The sequence below is a fragment of the Mytilus trossulus genome, unplaced genomic scaffold (assembly GCF_036588685.1).
Source record: "Mytilus trossulus isolate FHL-02 unplaced genomic scaffold, PNRI_Mtr1.1.1.hap1 h1tg000244l__unscaffolded, whole genome shotgun sequence".
Lineage (NCBI taxonomy): Eukaryota > Metazoa > Mollusca > Bivalvia > Mytilida > Mytilidae > Mytilus > Mytilus trossulus.
In genome coordinates, this window is record NW_026963317.1 from 2,119,954 (window position 1) to 2,147,915 (window position 27,962).

The window sequence follows — 27,962 nt, forward strand, 5'->3', positions numbered from 1 at the left end:
GTTCTTCCCTTTTATTAATTTTCGGTACTCTTCGGACTTCATTATATGATCCAGCATGGCGTCGGTACCTACGACTGACGATTTAAAGAAACTTAAAGTTGTTGAGTTAAAACAGAAATTAACAGAGCTTGGATTATCTACTCAAGGTTTTCTTGTTTTTCACTTTAATTGTATAGGTCAATAACGACTGTTTAAATGGCTACTACAACAAAATATATCCAATCCATTTTTTTTTATCATAACACAGTCCAGGCACAACCTATTTTCTATTTTCATCATCCATTTGTCTTGTGGTCGTAATTTTTTTCTATTTGAGTATAATCTATAGTGCATGCTCTTTAGAAGAGATTGTTTAGTAACAGGAATGAATTTTTAAAAGGGCTGTAGACGCAAATGATATGAGGCAGGCAAAACCTGTGAATGGGGACAAAGTCTGTATGTATTATTTTTTTAATATGTTAATAAAAGAAATGGAAATACCGTAACTTTCCCGATTTTGGTTCTGTTGTTAGGGATTTAGTTGTGATGTTCTTTAAGTATGACCTCATATTCAATGTAAACAAAAGAAACGCTTTCATCAGGTTATGTTTTTTTTCATATCAAAGAATTATTAAAAGTGAATTTGTATTGAGTTCCAATCTTATATTTTACTAGACTGAAAATTATATTTTTTTTTTTTCGAAGTCTCATGCAAACAAGACAGATTTCTGCACAAATGCCGGGAAAACCAGAACAGGAAGTAGATCTGAAGAAAAAAAGTTAACGATTTTGAGTTCGTTAGTCGAATGAAAAATTCAGAAAAAATTTCCTGTTTTTCTGATATCAACATTATCAAAGCCAGGGCCTATAGTGGATCTCATTGGGGGTTCCGATCCCGGATCCCGCTTACTGTTTTGTCCGATTCCCGCATCCCACTTACACTATGTGCGCAAGCATTCTCATTTTTTTGTCATTTCCCAGGTGCCGCTAGACCTCATTTCCCCTTTTTGACGACACAATAATTTGACTTTCAAGTGTCACTCTTACAAAATATTGGCAATCCGGCGTCACTCTAGATCTTAGACCCCAATGAGACCCAGCTTATTGTTTTTTCAATATTGTAAATTCACTATTCAGAAATTATTGTGTGCATTTGTTATTGCTATTTTGTCCTTTCGAATAGAAAACAATTATAATTTTGCAACATTGAGAAAAATTCTTTTAAATACATATAAAAATTTCAAAAGCAACCTCTCAAAATGCGAGTTAAAATTATTTTTGCAATAATAAAAACATCGCAATAATTTCTGAATTTACATGTACAGTATTTAATCATGTTAATCAGTTCCTATCTGACGAAGCATTCTTGAAAACTAACAGCAACTTTTCATCATTCATGTCATTGTAATATATTCAACAAAATTGTAGCCAGTACCATAATACATACGGTATGATGATGTCCCATTATCTTCCAAAAAAATAAATAACAAAATTGAAATTGCCAAGAGAATGGTGGTTTATAACAATGCTCTCTTTTCTATCTGAAAAAAAAACCCCAACAGATCATGTATCTGCATTCTGCTTTCAAAGATATGACAAGACTCGTCTCCCTTCTAGTAAAAATTCTATCAGGGTCCAGGGCTTTATTGTCATAATTCACACGTACACATTATACAATTTGAAGGTAAACATTTTATTGGCTGAAAGTAATAATTATCAGAAAAAATAATAGAAGGAAATGTTAGATCCTGGTAAGCAAAGCTTAGACACAGGATATGTATTTCATTTAGCTTGGGGTTTTGTTTTGGATTACTAATTGACAAAATTGATGGGTTATTTACAATATTCATTTACATGTTACATTTTCTGTATCTGTTATTATTTATTAACTAATTAGTTTTAGGAGATGAAGAAGGTGAGATACTAACGAGGGAACTAAGCTTTTTTTATGTCTACATCTGCACTCTATATATTATTTTTGTGTATACCAATTTTTGTGGATTGCAGGAAAATTGCATGTTTTCGTGGATATTGTATTTTTTGTTCTCCTAAGTTTATTGATAAGCTTATAGAAAACTTCAATTTTGTTGAACATTTAAATCCATGGAAACTTAACCTAAACCCCAAAATCCACAGAAATTGGTATCAATTAAATGAGAATGCATCCACAGTGATCTTTATTTACATACATTCAGCGTTATCTCTTGTTTATATTATAGAAATTTTCTGAAGAAGAGAACACATTACTAAGAATAATCCAAAGTGAGATTTCAGTCATTCAATCTATTTGATTTTAAAATGTTTCTTGGAAGCAATTCATATGAATATTTTTTATTCAAATTTTATTTGAACTACTTGATTGTGGTTGCCAAACTGTGATACAATTAATATTGTCAAAGAGAATTTAAGTTAAATCTGACGTAAAGCACATTTTGTTTTCAAAATTGAAAAAGATAACTGACAAGTACATGTAAAATGACAATTTTCTAAAGAAAATTATGCTTATGATTTTTTTTAAACTAAGAAAAAAATATTTATTGTCTGAAATGTGTGTTTAAACTGGGCTAAACTTCTAATAGGTTTAATTGCATGTCTATGTTGGAAAGGTTTAAGAGACTTCTGTATTGGAAAAGGAAGGGATGTCTATTTTATGGTAAACTTTTGCTTGTTGGGATGCTGTCTCATTGAGACTCATTGACCTAAGACCACTATTCTTTTTAAACATGTACATTTGTACATACATACGTATATGGTGTGCATAATTAAAAAAAAAGATGCTTTTAAATTATATGTTGAAATCTATTAAATGTGACTGGTTGAACGTTTTGTCCTGTTTGTGTGAAAGTAATTCTCAATCACAGCATTCGGTCATGTCTGTCCATTTTGCAGTTACTGTTATTACATAGCCATGTGTAGAAAATTACCGATAAGTGATTATTTCATAAACATTTATTAGCATGATTAGAATGGTGTTAAAATATAACATTTTGAAATGGATATTTTATGTGGTACTAATTGTTTTTCAACGTTTGACTGCCTTAACCCTTGAACTCCTACAAATGTATCTTCGTACATTTTTCTAAATTCATTTTTTAATTTATTTACAGGACTAAAGGCAGATCTAATTGCAAGACTTCATGAACATTATGTTGAGGTACGTTTTTTTATATAGTTAATTTTTCATTCCATGCCAGTCTCCATTTAATATTGGTTCAGTGGTCCAATCTGTCATTAAAAATGACTCTTTGTGTATGAGAAATCAGAGGTGGATTTAGAGGGTTTTTCAGGGGGGGACAGCCCTCACCCCCCTCTTTATTTTTGGAAAAATTTGGTTGAATATATATGGAATCACTGAAGCATGACTGGAGTGGACCCCCTCTTAGGCAGTCAGTGGGCCCCCACTTATGAAAATTTCTGTATCTGCATTTGCCACTGGTAATTGTACATAGTAGTTGAAGTATTTATTGGCACTATGTGTTTTTCTCTAAAAATTTTAGTACAAACATGACTAGCAATGACTAGTGAAGCTACCTCTCAAATTTTTGCTGTTTCGAAACATACATTAACATAGCACCTTGAAGGCTATAATTCTACCTTACATTTTGAATTCATCTACTCTTCTATCCACTTAAGCTATATTTTATGTTAATTAGGAGTCTCAAACAGAAAATGAGGACGATGAAGATGGAACGCCAATGCAGGAAAATGGTAAATATATGACCTAGCTAGATATATGTTTTTAATTTATCATGAAGGACACTTTCATTGTTGATTGATGCCAAATTTTATTTTTAAAATAATGAGATGAGGTATGTCAACAATGCGCAAAATCAGTATTGTAAAGTAAGCTATTGAAGGGTCCAGGGTGAAAAAATGCAACCCAAAACAACCAATCACCATATTTTCTTTTGGTAAGATGTCAGTTTTAAATGAATTGTACAAAGCATGGTAGTAAACACAGAAAATTATAGAATAAATTATTTATCTTTCACTGATAATGCATCATGATCCAGTCTTAACTCTAGTAAAAACTGATTCACCCAGTTTCAAATCAGAGTAAAGTTGTACCAGTGGTGACACTTGATTTTTGTATTGCTTAACTATTTTATCTCCTAAAGAAAAATCAAGATAATTGGAAGTCTTAAAGATCAGCTTCATTAATTTTGCTAGTACTCTTAAACACCAATTCCCCACACATTTTACACATTTTCAATGTCATGAATGTTGTACAAAACAAAACAAAAATATGACATTTAGCTGCCTATTAAAAGAGGTCTGTATTTGTTTATACAAATGTAATAGCTAAATTTATTTAAATTCCATTACATTAATTCAACATGTTACAATGTATGTTATAAAAAAAAAGATAACAATATAATGTGAATAAGGACATATACATACAGTTTACTTGTTTAACTTAAATTATAATACATGTAATATTATTGATTATAGTATTTAAAACAGATACTGATTTAAGTACAGAATATGTTTTTTTGTTGCAATGTGACTTTCATTACATAGCAGACATGTTTATATAATGAATGACTGTTTTTCTGTTTCAGAAGAAGAGGTAAGACTTTTGTATTTCTATTGAACAGTACAAGGTAGTATAAGCTTATGGCATTAAATTAGATTCATTTCACACTAAGTTGACAGGTACATGTACAAAGGTATATTGAAGAATGTAATCGCTGACATGAAAATTGGAAAAGGTTGTATTAAATAAAATAAAATTTATTGGAATTAGTCAAAGTAAAAAATATACCATCTATTAAGCGTGTTAGGTCACCCTCTTGGTTTTTTTTTATCACTAATAGGATGTTGTGTTGTTTGAGCAGACAACGATTCCTATTTCTGGTGCATTATATAGTTAAATTTATGATTAAGTTAAAGTGCAAAAATTGTAAGAACAAATCCAGAATTCCAGAAAAAATTGATAAAGGCCCAATCCTAACCTCCTAAAAAAGAGGACTTAAAGGGGATATCTACACTGAAGAACACAAAATAATTGCCGTTACACAATGATGAACGAACAATTAAAATTTCCTGCATGTTAATTTTTTTTACCGATTTCACGAAACACAATGAATAACGAATCTTTTTCAGTGCTGCACGTGAAATAAAAATGGTAAAACACGTTGCACGCAAAATAACCCTTTACCACCCTCATAAAAGATCCTTCCACCTGTCTTTGGTGTATAGAAGATGAATGAAAAATCAGCAACTTTCTCAAAAAATATGTTATGAGGAACTAAACGAAAACATGAAAATAACATCCAACAAAAACAGGCTTACTTACAGCTTAAACATATCTAGGAATAATAATAAAAAAAACTACTCTACATCTTTACTTTATGAATATTAAAAATCAGTTCAAAAAGATAAATAAAATAGACCACTTTCGAGTTCATCCGTCACCGGCAAAAACTCGTCAATTATGCACGCCTTTATGACGTCATTTACCAGATAGAGGGGCTCGCCTGTATCCCTGCACTATTTACGTTCATCAAGCGTCTTAGTGATCGTCTTTGTGCAGGATAAACTATAAATAATTGTTGCTCTGTAGGTACTTACTGACAATTCCCTAATGACAGCAGTGTTTATTGTCAATTTTGAGAATTCATTTTGCCGAATAATTCGTACAATATAGAATTATAGTTTTCCAACCACTCGCTCAACATTGGAAGGAAGTGACGACGCCCCTAAACGCACAAATGACGGTGATAAAGGCGCGTATAATTGACGAGTTTTTTCCGGTGACGGATGAACTCGAAAGTGGTCTATTGAGAATGGAAAAGAGACAACAACCTGACCAAAGAGCAGGCGACAGCTTAAGGCCACCAATGCAAACTCCTGCACCCGGAGGAGTGTTTCAGCTGGCCCCTAAACAAAAATATATACTAGGTCAGTAACAATATTTGTTTATAAAATATTTTTGAATTTTTGTTAATTTTGGAAAAACAGGAAGATGAGGAGGACGATGAGGAGGGAGATGATGAAGATTTACAACAAAAGGTAGCTCTTCAGCAGCAGTTACTGGAGTCACAGAATAAACAGTCGTCAGAACAGGAAATGATGGAGAGGGTTAGACATCAACAACAACTAATAGAGGCTGAGAGATCACAGAAACAAATGATGGAACAACAACAGGTAAGTCAAGGCAATAACAGAGTGAGATGTTCACCTGGTGAAATACAGAAACAAATGATGGAACAGCAACAGGTAAGTCAAGGCAATAACAGGGTGAGATGTTCACCTGGTGAAATACAGAAACAAATGATGGAACAGCAACAGGTAAGTCAAGGCAATAACAGGGTGAGATGTTCACCTGGTGAAATACAGAAACAAATGATGGAACAGCAACAGGTAAGTCAAGGCAATAACAGGGTGAGGTGTTCACCTGGAAAAACACAGAAACAAATGATGGAACAACAACAGGTAAGTCAAGGCAATAACAGGGTGAGATGTTCACCTGGTGAAATACAGAAACAAATGATGGAACAGCAACAGGTAAGTCAAGGCAATAACAGGGTGTGATGTTCACCTGGTGAAATACAGAAACAAATGATGGAACAACAACAGGTAAGTCAAGGCAATAACAGGGTGAGATGTTCACCTGGAAAAAACAAAAACAAATTATGAAATAAAAACAGGTAGGTCAGGGCAATAACAGGGTGAGATGTTCACCTGGTGAAATACAGAAACAAATGATGGAACAACAACAGGTAAGTCAAGGCAATAACAGGGTGAGATGTTCACCTGGAAAAAACAAAAACAAATTATGAAATAAAAACAGGTAGGTCAGGGCAATAACAGGGTGTGATGTTCACCTGGAAATCACAAAAACAAAATCATTGAGACAACTTTTAATCCAAGTCACAATGACATAAAAGTTGACAACTACAGGTCACAGTACAGCCCTCAACACAGAGCCTTGGCTCACACGAAACAACAAGCTCTAAAGGGCCCCAAAATGACTAGTGTAAAACAATTTAAACAGGAAAAACAAATTGTCTAATCTATATATAACACCTATCAACCACCCTTACAAACGACAACCACAGAACAACATGACATTGGACTTAAAACTCAAACTCAAAACTTAAAAATAGACAAAAATTGATATCCCACAAATAATGATGGATCGACAGTACTACATTTGTATCTGTTTCTTTTGTATTCTATTTATTTGTATTATTATACCCCCGCTTTAATAAAGGGGGGGTATACTGTTTTACCTCTGTCTGTCTGTCCGTCCGTCAGTCCGTCCATCAGTCCGTCCGTCAGTCAGTCAGTCCGTCCCATGAAACTTTCGTCACATTTTTCTCAGGAACTACACATCCACCCTTTCTGTAATTTGGTATCAACATTTATATTTGTCAGCCCTACAGTGTGATTCGTTTTCAAATTCATCATTCATCGACTTCCTGTTTACCGAACACTTGTATGATTTTACACATGATAGTTAAGTTGAAAATTTTCGTCACATTTTTCTCTGCAACTACAATACAAGGATTTCTGAAATTTGGTTTCAGGGTTTATCTAAGTCAGCTATACCGTGTGATGCGTTTTCAGATTGATTACCTGACAACTTCCTGTTTACCGAACACTTGTATGATTTTACACTTGATAGCCAAGTTGAAAATTTTCGTCACATTTTTCTCAGGAACTACAATACAAGGATTTCTGAAATTTAATTTCAGGGTTTATCCAAGTCAGCTATACCGTGTGATGCGTTTTCAGATTGATCACTTGACAACTTCCTGTTTACTGAACACTTGTATGATTTTACACATGATAGCCAAGTTGAAAATTTTCGTCACATTTTTCTCAGGAACTACAATACAAGGATTTCTGAAATTTGGTTTCAGGATTTATATAAGTCAGCTATACTGTGTGATGCGTTTTCAGATTCATCACTTGACAACTTCCTGTTTACCGAACACTTGCATATTTTTACACTATTTATATTATCCACTTGCGGCGGGGGTATCATCAGTGAGCAGTAGCTCACAGTTTCACTTGTTGAAGTAGTATTAAAAGATGCTGAGAGAATTTTTTGTTTTCTAGCTACTTCAACAACAACAGGCTGCAATTAATCAAGTAGAGAATGAAAGACGAATGAAAGAAGCTGAGTTACTAAGGAACCAACAGATTGCTATGATGGAGGCACAGAAAGAAGAACAGAAAAGAATACAAGAAGAACAAATGAGACAGCAGCAAGCTCCACTAGGTAGGTTCATAGAGGGAAACAAAAAAATACAATGTGGAGACCAAATGAGACAGCAGCAAGCTTCACCAGGTAGGTTCATAGAAGGAAACAAAAAATACAATGTGGAGAACAAATGAGACAGCAGCAAGCTCCATCAGGTAGGTTCATAGAAGGAAACAAAAAAGATCATTGGAAGAGAAATGTTCAAAGAGGTGAAACAAGAAGAGAAAATGAAACTACACTAAGATCCTCGAGGTAGGATCAAAGAGAAAAAAAAAAAGAAAAAAAAAAAGAAAAATATTAAGATATGAAATAGAAAGTTGGTAAAACAGTCCCTTAAACATTTGAGACAACACCAATCTTCACCAAAAATCAGAAAACTAGACATCTGGCTCCAATTCTTGGTTTAAAAATGAAATTTCAGTGATGATTGTAAAAAATATGACTATCTTCCACATCTATAAACTTTTGAAATGATTATTTGTTATACATGTACTTGATTTTATATCTTTTAACCATATTCTGTGTAAAATAGTTATTTGTACTAAGTGTACACATTTTTCTTAGATTACATTGTTCATTAAAACAACAAATTTGTGTACCTAATAATATTCATGTGTTTTCTATTCATATATTATTTTCAATATTTGAAAACAATGAATTTAAAATCCAAATAACAAGAATTACTTTTGTTATTTCAAGGACATAAAATATTACACTCCTTATTTTATATTTTGTTTCATGAAATCAAAGACAATAAAAAGTTTACTCCAATATTTATATTTTATTTTATTTTCAGTTCCTAGGCCACCACCAGTTGGGCCTCCAGCTTCAGGACCACCCCAACAGCCACCACCTAGTTTGATGGCACAGTCAATTAGACCTCCAGTATCTAACACTGGGCCACAACCATTAATGCAATCTGTAGGAGGACCTCCACCTTTGATGCAGTCTGGGGGAGGTCCCCCAATATTGATGCAGTCTGGACCAGACCCTACATCAATTCCATCTTTAATGCAGACCCCGCCTGGTCCTCCAATTCCATCTTTGATGCAGTCTGGCATGCCTCCACATATGCAACCCAGTGGGGGACCACCTTCTGGTCCACCATTCATGCCTCCTGGTGGTGGACCACCATCAATTCCTCCATTAATGCAACAGGCTCCTCATCCACAGATGTCAGAAGGTCCACCTAGACCACCTATGCAACAGCCAGTCGTTGGTCCAAGAGGTCCACCACCTGTTACAATGTCGCAGCCACAGAGACCACAGGGTCCTCCACCAAATCAGTTTCCACCACAGATGGGACCACAAGGTGTGGGTCCTCCACCAAGACCCCAAAATATGCCGCCAAGACCACAGCAGCCACCACAGATGGGTCCAGGACAACCAGGGCCACCAATGATAAGACCACCACAAGGACCACCTCAGTCATTAATGGGTGGACCACCAGGCTCAGGTCCAGGTGGAAGACCTCCTGGTCCACCAACAAGTGTTCAAATGAATCGTCCTCCCGGACCACCATCTGTTGGAATGAGTCGACCCCCAGGACCACCAACAAATGTTTCAATGAGTCGTCAGCCAGGACCACCCGGACAGCCAATGGAGAAACTACCCCCTCCAAAGGTAAGTTAAGTTTTTACATGCCACTAAAAATTGAAATATAATGTAACTACTTTCAGAGGGTGACTCAAACATCTGGTTGAACAGACTTCTAAAAAAACTGGAAACTTACATTCACATTATAGTTTTTATAGACACTTTCAAATCAGGTGGAGTTATCAAAATGGATTTCCTGATATTTTACAGGTGTTTCTGAAAAAAAAAGAATGCTTGATCATGTCTTGTCACTATCAACCTCTGAAACTGTTGATCAAGTCCTTTTTGTTTGGCCAAATTTTAATATTGACTATTGTTATGATATTTGAATATCAGATAAAAGCACTTAGATAGAGAAATCTAAATACTTTGAAATTCTTCATCTTCGCAAGAACAGGTTTTGAAAAGTTTGACTAAAACAATGTTTTTAATAAGCTATTTAGAATGCTAATTCCTTAAAATCCTTTGTATGATAGATCAGAGTACAATTGTAATTTCCCATTTTTTTTTATTGAAACCATCAAGTATTCTTGTTATTAAAATAATTAGGGAATATTGGTTATGCATTTCAGTTTGATCCACCAGAAGAGGAGAAACAAAAAGAAGTTAAATTACCACAAGCTTTGGAGAAGATCTTAGCTTTTAAAGATGCCAGAGCTCAGGAAGTGGGCGTGTCGGTAGAAGAGATAGAGGAAATGAATAAACCCAAAGGTAAGTGTAATCTATAATCTTTTACGTGGGGAAATGAATTGGTTTGAAAGAGTTATGATTCAGATATACATCTATGTTAGGGGGATTTTCAGCTTAAAAGTCTCTGTTTCATAAAAGTACTGTAAATTCAGAAATTATTGCGTGCATTTATTTTTTAGATTTTGCTATTTTGATTAAAATTCTATTTTAATTTTTGCAATATGGAAAAAAAATCCTGTTTAATTCATATAAAAATTAAAATTATTGCCATTATAACCCTGTCACATTTTGGCAATAATAAAAACATTACTATAATTTCTGAATTTACAGTACTTAGTATTTCCTCAATTTTTCAAAGGAGTAGGTTCAGTAAGACCCCTTTTTGGTCTCAAAATATAGCAGTTTTACAAAATTGTGTAAATGTAATCATGAAGCTATTTATTGGAAAGTTGAATGATTCTGCTACATAAATATGGGCTGTTTTTGATAATACAATGCACATATATCGGGTACTAGCATCATTAAGTCATTCTAGATTACTGAAATCTTCACAAAATTAGCATTTTAGTTAAATTTTAGACGGTTTCTGTCTAAAATGAAAGTGGCTGCATTCGTGTTCATAATATTGAAATGCAAGTTGTATTTGACGATAAAACACAATATATATATATAAAGGTTGAGGATGAACACTGTTTCAGCCACTTTCATTTTTGACAAAAACCATCTAAAAAGTGGAGATTTTTGGTAAATTTTATAGATTTTTCATATTTAAGCTTGAATCGGAGTGTTTTTAATGACTTTTCAGTTAAAATCTTTCACAAAAACTAATTAAATCAATTGAATTAGACACTTAAGTGTTTAAAAAGTGTCTAAAATATTTCGTCAGATGAACATGAAAATTGAGGTGAAAATCTGCCCTTACCAAACCTACTCCTTTGTTTTGTAACGAAAATTAGGAATAACTAATAAAATAATATGATAAAAATACACAAGTCATTAGCCAAAATCAGATTAAAAAGTTATAGACTGAACTACATACATTATTTATTTTACAGTTAAGGAAGAAGAAGAAATAGATGAAGATATTGGTTATGAAACATATGATAAAGATGAAGATGAAGAGACTGAAAAACCTGATGCAAGTAAAGAGGTTAGTAGAATTATAGTTGTAATATGACATGTTTTAGGTCAGAATTTATAATCAAACAGTTATCTCTGTTAAGGTAAGCCATGCAATGAAAAGTATCAGTATAATATCAAAATATTGTAATATTATCCATATCAATGTAAAGAGATGTGGCATGATTGCCAATGAGACAACTATCCATCAAAGCTCAAATGAAGTGAATGTAAGCAATTATTTAATGTATCCATGTTTATTCAACACAACAGAAGAAGCAAATCGTGTATGAATACTATATCTGTGTATTGGTAAAAACCAAAGCGTTATATATGAGACAAGCAGACCATTCTTTAAAAATGTCTTGATATGAAGGTAACTAATCTAAAAACTTAATTCTGAGAGAAGTATAAAATGCTTTACAAATTTTGAGACAATAAATTATTTGTTACACAAACTATAAAATTGTTGTCGTTAAATGAAAGCAATTTTAGTATGAATTTTGTTTTATGTAGTCAAAGAATAGAAGGAAGAAAAAGAAGAAGAAGAAGTCCAAAAAGAACAGACTGATGCAGCAACAGCTGCCACCCAAACCTAAAGAGACAACTCCAGAGGAAACTGTTAATGTAGAGTAAGTTTACTGTTAATGTAGAGTAAGTTTACTATTAATGTAGAGAAAGTTTACTGTTAATGTAGAGTAAGTTTAAAGTTAATGTAGAGTAAGTTTAATGTTAATGTAGTGTGAGTTTACTGATTATGTATAGTAAGTCTTCTGTTAATGTATGGTAAGACAGTAAATGTAGAGTTAGTTTACTGTTAATGTAGAGTTAGTTTACTGTTAATGTAGAGTAAGTTTACTGTTAATGTAGAGTAAGTTAACTGTAAACTCAATTTTTTTCCTAACTATATTAAAATGTCTGGGTTTTTTTCTGAACTATATTGAAATGACCGTTTCAGCCTTGGCACAACAAGTCATTTATATAATTTAACGGACTTGTCTGGAATATATGACCGTTTAGTAAGACCTGTTCAATATTATGATATAAATGTTTTATAAGTGGAAAACTATACTTTTAAGTTTTCAAAGATAATCTGAGATTTACAAATGCTGTGATAAATTTATTTCAGAATTTGTGGTATAAACAAAAGTAAGTCAGGAAAATATCTCATTTTCTTCATTGGTTCTGGCAATTGATATACAAGTGATTTATTGCTTTTTGTTTCTTTGTTATTTTTATATATAATCCTTTTTTAGCTCACCTTTTCTCATCACTTGGCGTCCGGCGTCCGGCGTCGTCGTCCGGCGTTAACTTTTACAAAAATCTTCTCCTCTGAAACTACTGGGCCAAATTTAACCAAACTTGGCCACAATCATCATTGGGGTATCTAGTTTAAAAATTGTGTCCGGTGACCCCGCCAACTAACCAAGATGGCCGCCATGGCTATAAATAGAACATAGGGGTAAAATGCAGTTTTTGGCTTATAACTCAAAAACCAAAGCATTTAGGGCAAATCTGACATGGGGTAATATTGTTAATCAGGTTAAGATCTATCTGCTCTGAAATTTTCAGATGAATCTGACATTCCGTTGTTTGGTTGCTGCCCCTGAATTGGTAATTTTAAGGAAATTTTGTTGTTTTTGGTTATTATCTTGAATATTATTTTAGATAGAGATAAACTGTAAAAAGCAATAATGTTCAGCAAAGTAAGATCTACAAATAAGTCAACATGACCAAAATGATCAGTTGACCACTTTAGGAGTTATTGCCCTTTATAGTCATTTTTTAACCATTTTTCGTAAATCTTAGTAATCTTTTAGAAAAATCTTCTCCTCTGAAAGTGCTTGGCCAAATTATTTGAAACTTGGCCACAATCATCATTGGGTATCTAGTTTAAAAATTGTGTCCTGTGACCCCGCCAACTAACCAAGATGACCGCCATGGCTATAAATAGAACATAGGGGTAAAATGCAGTTTTTGGCTTATAACTCAAAAACCAAAGCATTTAGAGCAAATCTGACATTGGGTAAAATTGTTAATCAGGTGAAGATCTATCTGCCCTGAAATTTTCAGATGAATTGGACAACCTATTTTTGGGTTGCAGCCCCTGAATTGGTAATTTTAAGGAAATTTTGCTGTTTTTGGTTATTATATTGAATATTATTATAGATATAGGTAAACTGTAAACAGCAATAATGTTCAGCAAGGTCAGATTTACAAATAAGTCAACATGACCAAAATGGTCAGTTGACCTCTTTAGGAGTTATTGCCCTTTAAAGTCAATTTTTAACCATTTTTCGTAAATTTTATATATCTTTTACTAAAATCTTCTTCTCTGAAACTGCTGTGCCAAATTGATCCAAACTTGGCCACAATCATCTTTGGTTTTTTTTGTTTAAAAAATGTGTCCGGTGACGTGGCCATCAAACCAAGATGGCCGCCACAGCTAAAAATAGAACATAGGGGTAAAATACAGTTTTTGGCTTATAACTCAAAAACCAAATAATTGAGAGAAAATCTGACATGAAGTAAAATTGTTAATCAGGTCAAGATCTATCTGCCCTGAAATTTTCAGATGAATTGGACAACCTGTTTTTGGGTTGCGGCCCCTGAATTGGTAATTTTAAGGACATTTTGCTGTTTTTGGTTATTATATTGAATATTATTATAGATATAGGTAAACTATAAACAGCAATAATTTTCAGCAAAGTAAGATCTACAAATATGTCAAGATGAACGAAATGGTCAATTGACCCCTGTAGGAGTTATTGACCTTTGTAGTCAATTTTCAATCTGCTTCCTTTGTTTAATATTCACATAGACCAAGGTGAGCGACACAGGCTCTTTAGAGCCTCTAGTTTTGTATATTCATGATAATGTTTTTTTTTACAGATATGTACAGGAACAGTTAGAGCTGGATCCCTCTGATCCTAATTACTACACATTTGCAAAGATATTTGAAGCTTTTAAGGTACGATATATTGTCAGTTTCTAAAGTATGTTGTATTCATTTTAGTCCTCATTCATTAAACAGAGCTCCAGATAACCTGCGTATTTGCGTGATCACGCAATGCAAATAATAAAAAACCCAATTCAATTGCCAATTGCAGGGTTCAATGACCCAATTAATTCAAAGGAAAACTCAATTATATGCCAAAACCATGAGTTCTCAACCCTTTTATTGGCTACCGTTTGCGTTATTTACCCTTATCTGTTTACAGTCGTTGCGTTAACTATTTTTATGATATTTATAATTGGAAATTTCCTTTCGCTCTAAAAATAGATCCCTGCATCAAGTAGCTGAAATGGGTCCCTGTTGGCGTTTTCCGTTGCTCAATAGGTACACGTGTTTTGGAAAACATTTCGATCTTATCACCGTTTATCCAATTAGCGTGTGTCATGTATTCATCTTTTTTCGCATTGCTCGGGATACATCATAACATACATTGAATTAAAACGAAAGTGAATGTCCGGTAAAAATATTAAATTGAAGCATGTGTTCTGCTTCTTTTGAAAAGCTGAGGGAAAGTAATGATGATAACAAAACTCAGCCAGTGTATTTAGGAAGCGTCCACCGAATGCACGGGCTTGTGTGCGTACCTTTACAAAAACATTGCTATAAATAAACAAGGGGTTTCGTCAAAAAGGTTATCAGTTGGAAAAAGAGAAAGGCCAAATCAATAATGATGAAGCATCAGAAACCAAAAGTTCTAATAAAAGACGACTCAACCCAGATTTATGTAATTGAATATAACAAAATCATTCAAGTAAAGTATAATTTGAGTTTATATACTATTTTTTTTCTTCATTTTACGGTTAATTAATGAATACACGCACAGGCACTGGTCTCAGAATTTATTATATAAAGGTATAAGACCTCGAGTACATGTATAAGACGAATGCCTGTGAATACACATATCCGTTTTTGTGAGAAAATACAAAACTGGCAGAAGGTTTGAAACGGGACACAAATAAAACCTACAATTGCTCCTCATAGCAAATAACGTTAACCCTAAACCAAATAAAACAGCTAAACAAACATGAAAAAGAAAGAAACATGTTTAAGATGGAAAAAAAACTGGCGTTGATATTGCCTAAATGTTCAATATTGTGTTGATCATGTTGATGAAAAAACCCAATACATTAAGGAGCTTGGTGGTGAAAAACCCAATTTGATATTAACCTGAGGGGTGCATTGGAATTGATCGTGCAATTAAAAAACTTTATCACCCAATTATATAAGAAAATGGTGGGTAAAAACCCCAATTTGTGAATTCTTATCTGGAGCTCTGTTAAAAAAACTTTGTTATCCCATTCTCTTTTGTTTTTGAGGTGCAGTTTATATATAATTCTGAACTAGCCATTTTCTACATAAAAGCATGTAGCAGTTGTATGCAATTCAACAACAAACTTTTAGTAATACAAAAAATGCACATGTTAGAGCTCACTGTGATGTTACTGTAAATTCAGAAATTATTGCGTGCATTTACTATTGCGATTTTGTCATTTAAGACTGGAATGCGAATTTAATTTTTACGATTTTGAGAAAAATCATGTTCAATTTTTATAAAACATTTCAAAATGTGAGTTTAAATTATTGCGTTTACAACTCTGTCGCATTTTTCTTAATAATAAAAACCTCGCAATAATAAAAACCTCGCAATCATTTCTGAATTTACAGTATTGAAAAATATTTGAAGATACAAAACATATTTAATTCTACCAAATACGATAGGCTTTCTTTTTTGTATAATTTCTACTCCTCTTTACTACATGTAAAATTTTCACGACAATACAAAATAAAAACCAATAATCAAAGGACATCAATACAAAATTTCTTAATTATTATTTTGTAGATATCAGAAGCTGAAAAGCCAAAAGAAAAAGTTTTAGAAGAAAAGAAAGAAGCAGAGAAGAAGCCTGAGGAGGTCAAGCCCAGAGGAATGTTTGAGGAGGAGGATGATGAGGATGATGAGAGAATGGAAACAGATGTAAGAGAAAAAATAAACAAGTGAATCATGACTTGTGGGGAGCATGTTATAGATACATAGATCATTTTTCATAAGGGCTATTCCAGAAAAATTGTATAGGGGGTTGGAAGGCACATTGTATTAATAATTCATGGGTGATGGGTATCAGAGCAACTGTTCTCATTATAGATCTTTTTTCATTAGAAGAGATAAACCACATATAAAAAAGAAGATGTGGTATGATTGCCAATGAGACAGCTGTCCACAAGAGACCAAAATGACAGACATTAACAGCTATTGGTCATTGTACAGCCTTCAACAATGAGCAAAGCCACATGTTCACCTTTCAAATTTCATTTATTTTTCCAATGACAAAATTGAGGTCAAGTTTGATAATTTCCACTTATGCTGGTCAAGAGTTATGGCTCTTTAAAAACAATCATACTTTTGATTTTAAGTTAAGTCTGATTAGCTATTGATTTGACAAATGATTTTCATTAGATTTTTTTCCCCTCATTTGCATACCTGTCAACCTCTGAAAATGAAAAGTCAGGTCATGACCTGCATTGAGAAAAAAAATCTCAGGTCATAACGCGTACGACATTTTGCGGGCTCAATTGAAAAAAAAAAATATGTTTACATATAATTTATATAGTCAATATGTATATGAAACAGTTAGAACATGTATACAAGTTTATTTCAGACTATTGTTATATTCCATAGTAGCAGACTTGGCATTCTTTAAAAGAACTGCACTTGGTTTCAGTTCATAGCAATGCAAATGTGTATTCATTTTACAAGAAAGAAGAGCACACAGTGTATCCTTATTAAGATCAGCCCTAAACTCTGTAGCTATTTTCTTTACTAAAGAAAATGCCCTCTCACTGTCTGCATTGCTGTTTGGCAAAACCAGTAATGTTTTAGCAAGTTTTGACAAAACAAAAAATCTTGGCTTGTTAAGAAAAATGTCATGCAACTTGGACATTTCTCCCCAAAATGTACCAATGTCAGTTTCAGGGGAAGTGCAAAGTGGAAGTTCATCTAATGGGGTCAACTGATATTCACTGAACTCATCTTGTAGCTTGTTGAAAATATCGTTACGTAGCTCAGGTAAACAAGTCCTACATTTTGACTTTTGGTTACATTGAAAAAGACCGATAAAACCGAAGGTCGTATTACTTCTAAATACCGGAAACAATTCCGGTCAGAAATCCGGGTGAAACGGGTAATGTTAGAAATTCCCGGGACCCGCCGGGTTAAGAAAAACTCCCGGGTGAGAGGTGAAAATAACGAGTGTCACCCGCAAAAAACGGGTGAGTTGACAGGTATGCATTTGTCAGAATTTTCATAGTGTTACGGCAGCAGATCAAGGAGCAGTATGGCTTTATCCTAAATTTTCTCATTTCAACTGAAAAGTAAAATGAAAAATTCTTAGAATCTTAGAGAGTCAAGCCCAGATACCGACCAAATAGTTTTTAGAAGCTTTATATTTCAAAAGTCAGATATCACTATCATATTTATGTGATGTAGCAGAAGAAAATTGATATTTCATGCCCGTTTTTTATTGAAAAAAAGCAGGAATAACCTGTGTATTTAGTTGTATTTTACTATCAGAATGCCAATAGGTAACTTTTTGTATGTCAGCCTTAAATTACTTCAACTTGACATTCGATGTTGTAATACTATAATTAACATTTTAATTCAAGGACAAGAAAGATGATCATCCAAAAATGTCAAAGAAAAAGTTGAAGAAGATGACAAGATTATCTGTGGCCCAGTTAAAACAACTTGTCGGTAGACCTGACGTAGTAGAAATGCACGACGTTACAGCACAGGATCCTCGATTGTTGGTATGTCTGAAGGCCACAAGGAACACAGTACCTGTACCAAGACATTGGTGTTTTAAAAGGAAATATCTACAAGGAAAGCGTGGTATAGAGAAGCCACCATTTGAACTTCCAGATTTTATCAAAGCTACAGGAATCATGGAGATGAGAGAAGCTTTACAAGAAAAGGTAATTTAGGCCTAAAATAAAATATTGTTTGTTTCCCCAATCCCGACCAACCCCGCAAAAACAGTCCTACTCATAAAATTTTTATGTCCAAACTTAGTCAAATATTATTTTATTCTTTTCTGATTTTCATGCTTACCAGATCAACCGGCATTGTTCCAGCTTTTAGGAAAAAAAAAAATTATTTCCCTATCTACCTACGCACACCTGGCTTGGCAGGGTTGGTATTTGGGAAACGAACAATATATTAATTTAGGCCTTAGTAGCAATATACATTATCTAGTACTTACATATCCCTTTACTGGGAAATCTTATTAACAGATTGATCTCTACTATTTGTTCCAATACAGATAATTTCTTTAAAAGAATACAATAGTTTTTCACTTCTTTATTAAAGTCATTGGTATTTTATTCAATCTTAATTCTGAAATTAGAAAGAATATGTGTCACTTAATTCTTCAAGTTCTAGTAATTAACACGCCTCCGGGTGCGGGAATTTCTCGCTACATTGAAGACCTGTTGGTGACCCTCTGCTGTTGTTTTTTATTTGGTCGAGTTGTTGTCTCTTTGACACATTCTCCATTTCCATTCTCAATTTTATTTGATTGTGTTTGTTGAATCCATTTATAAATTCTATAAACCCTTTACAATTTAAAACCATGGCATTGGTTGTGGATATTACTTGTCTATGGGTGACCAACACTGTGGAAAGTTCAAAAATTTAATATTCCACATAAGTTGTCACAGTTAAACTTTTTCCAACTTTATAGCAAGAAAAACAAATTTATTTATTAAAAATGTGTTCTCATCTATTTTAGTACAAGTCTGTCCAGAAATTAGAGATTAAAAAAATCAATGTATTGGGAAAGCTATTTTTCTGAATCCTGTATTTATGGAGGTCCCGAGTGGTTGGCTCGTAATAGCTTAATAAACTGTTAAAATAAAGGTCAATAAATTTATTATTTATCTTACTATTTTAGGAAGACCAAAAGACACTAAAATCTAAGATGAGGGAAAAGATTCGACCAAAAATGGGAAAAATTGATATTGATTATCAAAAATTACACGATGCTTTCTTCAGGTGGCAGACCAAACCTAAAATGACTATACATGGAGATTTATATTACGAGGTAATTATCAATAGAATATTTGTGATGAAAGAATGAGACTGTCTCATCAAATCTACTTGTATAACATGTTCTAACTATTTCGTCAAATAAGACAACCTGTTTCCCCTATAACATTGTTGACAAGGATGATAACTCACTGAAATTACATCATACTTAACCCTTTTCTCCATTGATTTTGTTTTGTTTAAATACTTGATTTGCATAGGATTTTCAATTAAAATACTGAAAATATGCTTTTAAGTATGAAAAGCACTGAAAAAAACAAATATTTCATCAATTAAATTTAAGCCAAATATTTCTATGATATTCCTTTTCATATTGGATACAAATTTTATTAAGTTTACTGCAGACACTTTGTAGTCAAAGCGATTCAACTGAGTTACTACACAGGCGTTAAAACGTGTCATTATGGAGTAAAGGGGGTTGCGTCGAAAGGTGTCACTTTGGAGGAAATCTTTATTATATACACAGTAGAGAACAACATAATTTCATGTCAGCTGTGTCATTCATGTTTAAGATTCTGTTAGTTTTGCTTAATACCAAAGCATTTACTATGCATTTAATGATATAAGAGCTTCCATAAACATGTTATTTTATATTTTGTAGGGTAAAGAGTTTGAAACTCGATTAAAAGAAAAGAAACCTGGAAATTTATCAGATGAATTACGAACAGCATTAGGAATGCCAATTGGACATGTGAGTACAGTTATAAGTTTAAATAACCTACATGTATGCTTCATTCATTGAGATATATTTTAGAGTAGGGTACTTTGGAACAAGAAGATCAAATATCCCATATTGTGGAATATCTAAAGCCTAATGATTGCCTTTCATCCAAAAATAAAAGGGATAAAAACACATAAGTACATGACATCTTTTAAAACAAATAAAATTCTTTACATTTATTTGTTGAACAAAAATAATTTGTATTTTATCATTCTGTTGATTGATCTAGTACATGTATTGGCATTCCAAATGAGAAAGTATCTATTATGTTGCTTCTTATTATTTCTCTCCAACAAACACTTGTATTTAAAAAAGACAAGCTTAATGGCCTATTACTATTTTTCTTAATTTTAATGTTTTATACATTATCTATTTTACAAGACCTTGTTTATATATTAATTTTACTGTTTTGAATATAAATTATAATATGAAAATCAATAATTATTTAGTTCTTAACAATTATTTAAACAAAATTATTGCAGAATTCTGAGAAATTTCCACCTCCATGGTTGATAGCAATGCAGAGATATGGTCCTCCACCATCTTATCCTAACCTAAAAATACCTGGTCTTACTGCAGCTATTCCAGAGGTTAGTAAAATTTATGGTTTTCATGGGCCTATACCAGAAGTAGTAATTCCTGTTCTAACATTATATTTATCAGCAACAAGAACAAAATCTTGACCTTATTTGCAAAAATACACCCGACAGTTCCAGTATGATGGTAGAAACTTAATTTCTTCATAATATTTAAAATAATTCAGCAGAAAAAATATTGGTATTAGTATTTACATGCACTCATCAAAAATTATCTGAATAGTTCATACAATAAGATTTGACCTGTAGAAAGAAATGGCTTTGTGATAGAAATGATAGTGTTTTTCATGAAAAAAATAAATCGATTTTGAAGAGAGTAAGTCATTAAGAGTTGAATTACTATTCATAATTAAGATATATGTTTATAAAAATTATCAGTGTAATGATTGCAGTTCAATATTTATCTATTTTATAGGGTTGTTCATTTGGATACCATGCTGGAGGCTGGGGTAAACCTCCTGTAGATGAGAATGGTAAACCTTTATATGGTGATGTATTTGGTACACAAAGTGCTGACTTTACGGTAAATATAAGTTTATAATACAACACTGACATTGAACGCTTGAAGCATAAAGGTTAAGGTATTTGAAATACAAACAAATTTACTCACAATGCATAAGAAAATGACAGCAAATTAAACACTTACAAAAGACATTGAAACAAACTTACATATATAAAGATGTGGTATGAGGGCCAATGAGACAACTCTCCATCTTAGTCACAATTATATAAGTAATCTTTATATGTCATGGTACCGTCTTCAACACAGAGCCTTGGCTCACACCAATTATTTGTTCAGTAAATATACATAATTTAGTGAATAAATTGTATCTATAATACTAAAATTACGAGGTCCAATTTGTCAGCCGTCATCACGTAAAAACGACGAATCAAAGAATTCAACTTTATATATAACTAATATAGTACAAAGGTGTAGATTAAAAATTACACCACTCCAGGCCCTTTTGTTTTCCACGTAATTAATATTGCCAATAATTAAGAAGTTCCGGGTCGAGTCCGATACCGATACCAATAGTATATTCATCTGTTACCTATTACCTTATCTGTACGTTCCGCATTTGGCAGGCGCACCACCAAACGGTGTATGCAGGATATGCTATATACACGGGTCATAATCACAGGGTTGACACTACTAAATTGTCAAATTGTTATCTATTGTAGTATTTTAATCAGTAAGACTTTATAAGATAACAATACGAATACTAAAAATAAGGCGTATAGGTACAGTTTTTAATTTGTTAGCGGGCATGACGTCATGAAAACAGCGAATCAAAGAATTCAACTTTATTTATAACTAATATAGGACAATGCTGTTGATTAAAAAAATACTCCATCCCAGGACCTTTTGTTTTCCAAATAATTAACATTACCAATAATTGATAAGTTCCAGTTAGACGGGTTCAAACAGAAAGATTTGAAAGCAGAGAAAACTGTGATAACTATCTTATAACCGGCGGAATGACTTTATCAGATGACAATACTAATACAAAAATAAGTCTTGCGCATAGTTATATACTTTAATTCAGTCACGGACCGGCGATATCACGGGTGTGTTCTAGTATTATGTTAATAATATAATCTATGTAATTGTAGATTGCATTTTCCTAAGAGCTTGTTAATCATCTTTATTTTATTATATACTTATATAGTGGAAGTCATGTTTCTGTCTGTAATTTGTCATCCACCCATCTTAAAATTCATCTGATCATTTATCAAAATGTCACTCCCAATTGTTTGCTATATGTCCAGTTGTGAATAATTTCATCCATATTCAGGACATTTAAATTTCATGACCTAAACTGATATCTTTTTTATGCTTCTAAAAATTTCTAGTTATCTTTTAAATAATAAAAATGACAAATCAATTTACTAATGAACTCAAAATCATGAAACATGTTGTTACTACTATACTGTTATGGACGCTGCTGTGTTCTAAGTCCTATGATTTCCTGCAAATTGGCATAACTGATTACCAAAAACAACATTTATATACAATATAAATAAAATTTGTAATACAGACTTGAACTGTTTTGCATGTAACACCTGCTTCATGTTCGTTGATTTAGTATCCACATGGGGGATTATATATTTACATTTGTTGCAGGCTCCTGTAAAAGAAGAAGAAATAGATAAATCATTATGGGGTGAGCTGGAGGAAGAATCGTCATCAGAGGAGGAGTCATCAGAGGAAGAGGAGGAGCTTCCTGATGACACAGGTTTAATAACTCCTGGTCCGGAAGGGTAGGTTTTATAATTAGGTCCTATTATGTTTGAAAAGTTGTAAATTATTTGTTAACCAGATTTTTGTGACAAAAATGTTGGTTATTGATTTGGGGATGTATGGCGTTGAGTGGGGTGGCTGGGTGGGCGACAGCCCTATGTTGTCCGTGCACTCATGATCTGTTCAACCAAAGCTCTTAAAATTTTAATATGTTGTTACTGATGACAAAATGCAGGTCAAGTTTAATAATGTCGATTTTGACTTTAACCGTTCAGGAGTTATGGTTCTTGAAAGATGGAAAAATGGTGTTTCCAGTCTTGTCCATGCATTTACTCATGAACTGTTCAACCAAAGCTTTTCAAATTTTAAAATGTTGTTACTGATGACAAAATGGAGGTCAAGTCCAATAACGTTGATTTTGACTTCTACAATTTAGGAGTTATGGTTCTTGAAAGATTGAAAAATGGTGTTTCTATTCATGTTGTTGCATTTACTCATGAACCATTCAACGTAAGCTTTTCAAATTTTAATATGTTGATACTGATGACAAAATGGAGGTCAAATTTGATATTGATAATTTTCACTTTAACCATTCATCAGTTATGGTTCTTGTGATATTGCCAGGACACAAATATAGGTTAATAAATCTAAATTGCTGTCGTTGTGACAGCCTCTTGTTTATACTTCATATAACTATTTCTGCACACCAGAAATGAAAAAAAGAAGGTTGATTTGTGTGTTAATGTCATGCATTTGCTGTATCAACTACAAGAATATAGACAAAATATAAGTACATGACTAACTAAATGTACATATATTTTCAGATTAGTAACACCCAGTGGAATAACATCAGTACCTTTAGGTGTAGAAACCCCAGATATGATAGAACTGAGAAAGAAAAGGATAGAAGATGCTATGGACCAGGGAGGAGAAACTCCTGCTTTATATACTATACTGCCAGAGAAAAAACAACAAGTGGGTCAGGCCATGATGGGATCTAGTCATATATACGACATGACGGCGGTGAGTTATGGCTTTTTGCTCATGATCCCAACATATTAAGAGCAAACTGTATTCAATATTAAAGTAACATTGAGGAATAATATGGCATGATGGCAGTGAGTTACACACTTCCTGTGCATATTTATGTAAAACTGATTGTGACAGCATCCTTATCTGTTTTACTGTCTCAGTTGCAAGAGGTGCAGTAGAAATGAAATGACTTTATTTAATGTTAGCTTTTTTCTTTGTTTTTATTCAACAGACTGTTTAAATGCCACATGGAGCAACTAGCTAATTAAGAACTGCAGACGGTCATAATGTGAATTAAATTTTATTTGTGGAATACTTATTTTCATTGAAATTGTTGGTAAAAGAAAACCATGTGTTTACTTGTTCAATGGAGTACAAATTTCATATAGACAGTCACATATGCATGTATACTGACTTTGGCAAATCCACAAAATCAAAATCGTTTTTTGTACTCCCAAATTTAGGCGCACTCACAAATTTCCTGATAAACAATATATATATATAAAGCATTAACATAAAGATGTCAACAGCCTAAACTTCATATATGTCTGCTTTTGATAAAAACATATTATTGCCTGGAATTTAAAGGAATCAATTTTTGTTGATGAAAATATTTATTATTCAATTGATTTGATTCATATTCAAAACTATCATGAAATCAAAAACAAAGACAATGAATTATAATTTTGAATGTATTTGTAAAAAAGACCAATACACATCTTAAAGCAGGTATTTTGTGATGTAAAACATGAAATTTGAATATCACTTTTTATGTAGGCCGCACCTGGTGCAAAGAAAACAGACAAGGTTTCTGCAGAGGGTATTGAAGTGGCCTTGAACCCTGAAGAATTAGACCTTGACTCAGCAGCCATGCAGGCTAAGTATGATGAGACAATGAGAGAACAGCAGTCTCAATTAGCAAAAGAAGATCTCAGTGATATGGTAGCAGAACATGCAGCTAAACAAAAGGTAATTTATACCCCACACACTTAGTTTCTGTGGGGTTTTATAGGCCCATCTCTTTGATTGAGTCTTATTCAAACCACTACAAAACCTTAAATAATTTTGAAAGTGAGAAAAATCTGAATAGTAGTGACCATTTCTTATGAAAGGTGTTCGTAAAATCATATTTCTATTAATTCTTATTGTTTCATCCGCACCTTCATTTCTACTATTATGGCACTACCTTTAAACTTGAATTAAGATTTCCACATATCAAAACCTTGCACAAGTTTGATTTTCACTAAGTCCCAAAATGAGAAACAAGCTTTTCCTCATTATGTCAGGGCCGTAACTACATTGAGGCAAATGAGGCAAATGCCTCATGCTGGAAATTAAAAAAAAAAAAAAATGAAAAAAGATTGTCTTCATATCAAATTGTTTTCACGGAAAGTGTCGTGCAAAAAGCAAGTTCTCTTCACTCCCTGATGTCGCCCCTGCATTTTTTTCGTGATCCATGTTTCTATTTTACTTTTGGTTTTCGGAGTTGATGGTCTATTGTTTGTACTTCTGTGTCTCGGGTTTCACGGTCTTTTGTTCTTTTATTTTTCTACTATAGTCTGAGTGTTGATTTTCATTTCTAAACGTGCGCAATGTTGCATGTCCACCAATGTCCAGATATTGTGCGGGAAAATATTTTAAGAATATGCTTTACGATGCTACTGGACACAGAAAAAAATTGTCTTTTCTGCATTGATAATTGAACTTGATATCAAAGAATACAAAACTGCCTTTTTTGTATATTAAACCACAGGCCTTGGGCATATGATACAGATATTTTTTTCTCTCGTTGATTAAGATATTCAATTTTCTATATTAATAATGCATATATATCACTTTTGTGCATGTCTCACCTAGTTTCGAGTGATCTTAACGACTCAGAGAAAATACCAAATTTTCTTAGTATGGATTGTAAAATTGGGTATTTTCTCTGAGACATGCACAAACATATATATTATGAATATAGAAAATTGACTATTTTGATCAACAACAACAAAAAATAAAAATATGTATGTATCATATACCCAAGCGCCTGTTGACAAAACTGCATAGCTGACATGGTTTAAATTAAGTAAGACCACCGATTTCCCGGTACCAAATCATTTGAAAAAAACAACAACAATGTATTGCCATATGACCTTTTACATTGAAGGTTTAAACTTGCATTAAGTCGTGTTCAGACAATATAAAGGAACATGGGGTAAACATACACGGGAACTTATCGCACACAAAGTCAATGCATAGAAAAAATACAAATGATCAATGGTCAAAATTTTTATTCCTGTTCTTCATCTTGATAGTTGCTGGAGGGTACTCAATAATAGAAGAATCATTAATACTGTAAAAGAAGGTCAAGATGGTCCCTAGTGTCGAATTAAGCAGTGCTAGTACTTAAAGTATAATACTGCACTGTCACTATATTTAAATCTAGTCATAAAAAAATCATCAAAGTCAGCACAATACAAGACAAGAGCAGACAGACAGACCCGGTATTAATGATTATGAGAAATACGAATTTTACTTTATCCTACATATCAGTCTTTTAATGTTGCCCCTAAAACTTAAATTCTTGAAATTATAATGAATCTATGTTTTTGCATTGAAACCAGAATATTGTCGAAAAAATAGCTAAAGATTATTTGCTTTTCAATGTAAGAAAGAGTCCGTGGAACGCTCAGAATGCACGATTTTGCGTTATTTTACTCAAAGCTTCTGGGGGCCTTGAGCGGCCCCCAGACACTTAGACAAATAAATTTCGCCTCGCTACGCTCGGCGAATATATTTTGCCTCATTATTAAAAGAGACTAGTTACGGCCCTGTATGTTGGGGGCATTTGGTTTATGAACTTGCTCACTAAATAATCTTGCAATTTTCATTAAAACATACATGATACCCAGGGGACATACTTTCAAAATGAGGTAACCACCTGTAGAGGCAAATTGAGAAATCCACTTGCAATTTTAACTATATTTAACGCCCAGCCAAAGTAGAGATTTCAAAGTGCCTTCCCTAGGTCATATGTATGTTTTTATGGAATAGCCTTCACTTATTTTATATTTTCTAACTGATATCTGTAGATTTTATAATGATGATTCATGTTAGTTTTACAGCTTTTCATCAAATTAAGGAAAATTTTTTTTTCTAAAATTAAGCTATGCTAAAAGGATGAGGTCTGAAAAGAACCATGATTAAAACTCTGAAAAGTGCAAAAAAATAAAAGAATTACTCCAACTTTCAAAATTAAACTTACAGTTTTTAAAATTGACAGATGAACGGGTCATTATAATCTTGAAACTTTGGTGCATAAAGGTCACTTGTGGTGTCCTTGTAAGTCATATAAACATGTTGAAATTGACATTAACCTTAAATAAGAATTTTACACATAGTTTGTTTTTGACATAATAGATATGGAAAGATGTAGATATACAAAATTATTTAATATTTATTTTTAATAAAAGTATTAAACTTGTTTTATTTTCTTTTTTTCAGAAACGAAAGAAACAGCAAGACAGTGGGAAATCGTCCAAAAAATACAAAGAATTCAAATTTTAAAGACAATGTTTTTATATGTAATTTGTTGGACCTTAAATCATGTCATTTGTTTCATATATTATGTCGTCATAATTAAATCATGTATATACAGTAGTTGCTTTAA

The 27,962-nt window shown here is 32.9% G+C and overlaps 1 protein-coding gene across 1 annotated transcript; it reads left to right on the top strand.

Moving 5' to 3' along the window:
* Positions 1 to 22: 22 nt before the first annotated feature.
* On the top strand, positions 23 to 27,952 carry LOC134701515 (splicing factor 3B subunit 2-like). The gene is made up of 20 exons (XM_063562665.1): positions 23 to 146; positions 3,087 to 3,133; positions 3,633 to 3,703; positions 5,931 to 6,129; positions 8,050 to 8,212; positions 8,991 to 9,817; positions 10,363 to 10,501; positions 11,536 to 11,630; positions 12,116 to 12,231; positions 14,492 to 14,570; positions 16,456 to 16,590; positions 18,276 to 18,584; positions 19,562 to 19,711; positions 20,318 to 20,407; positions 20,920 to 21,027; positions 21,449 to 21,556; positions 23,159 to 23,295; positions 24,100 to 24,298; positions 25,085 to 25,276; positions 27,797 to 27,952. Exons 1-20 carry the CDS (start codon positions 56 to 58, stop codon positions 27,857 to 27,859), a joined length of 3,318 nt encoding a protein of 1,105 aa, XP_063418735.1. The 5' UTR covers positions 23 to 55; the 3' UTR covers positions 27,860 to 27,952.
* The last annotated feature ends 10 nt before the right edge of the window (positions 27,953 to 27,962 follow it).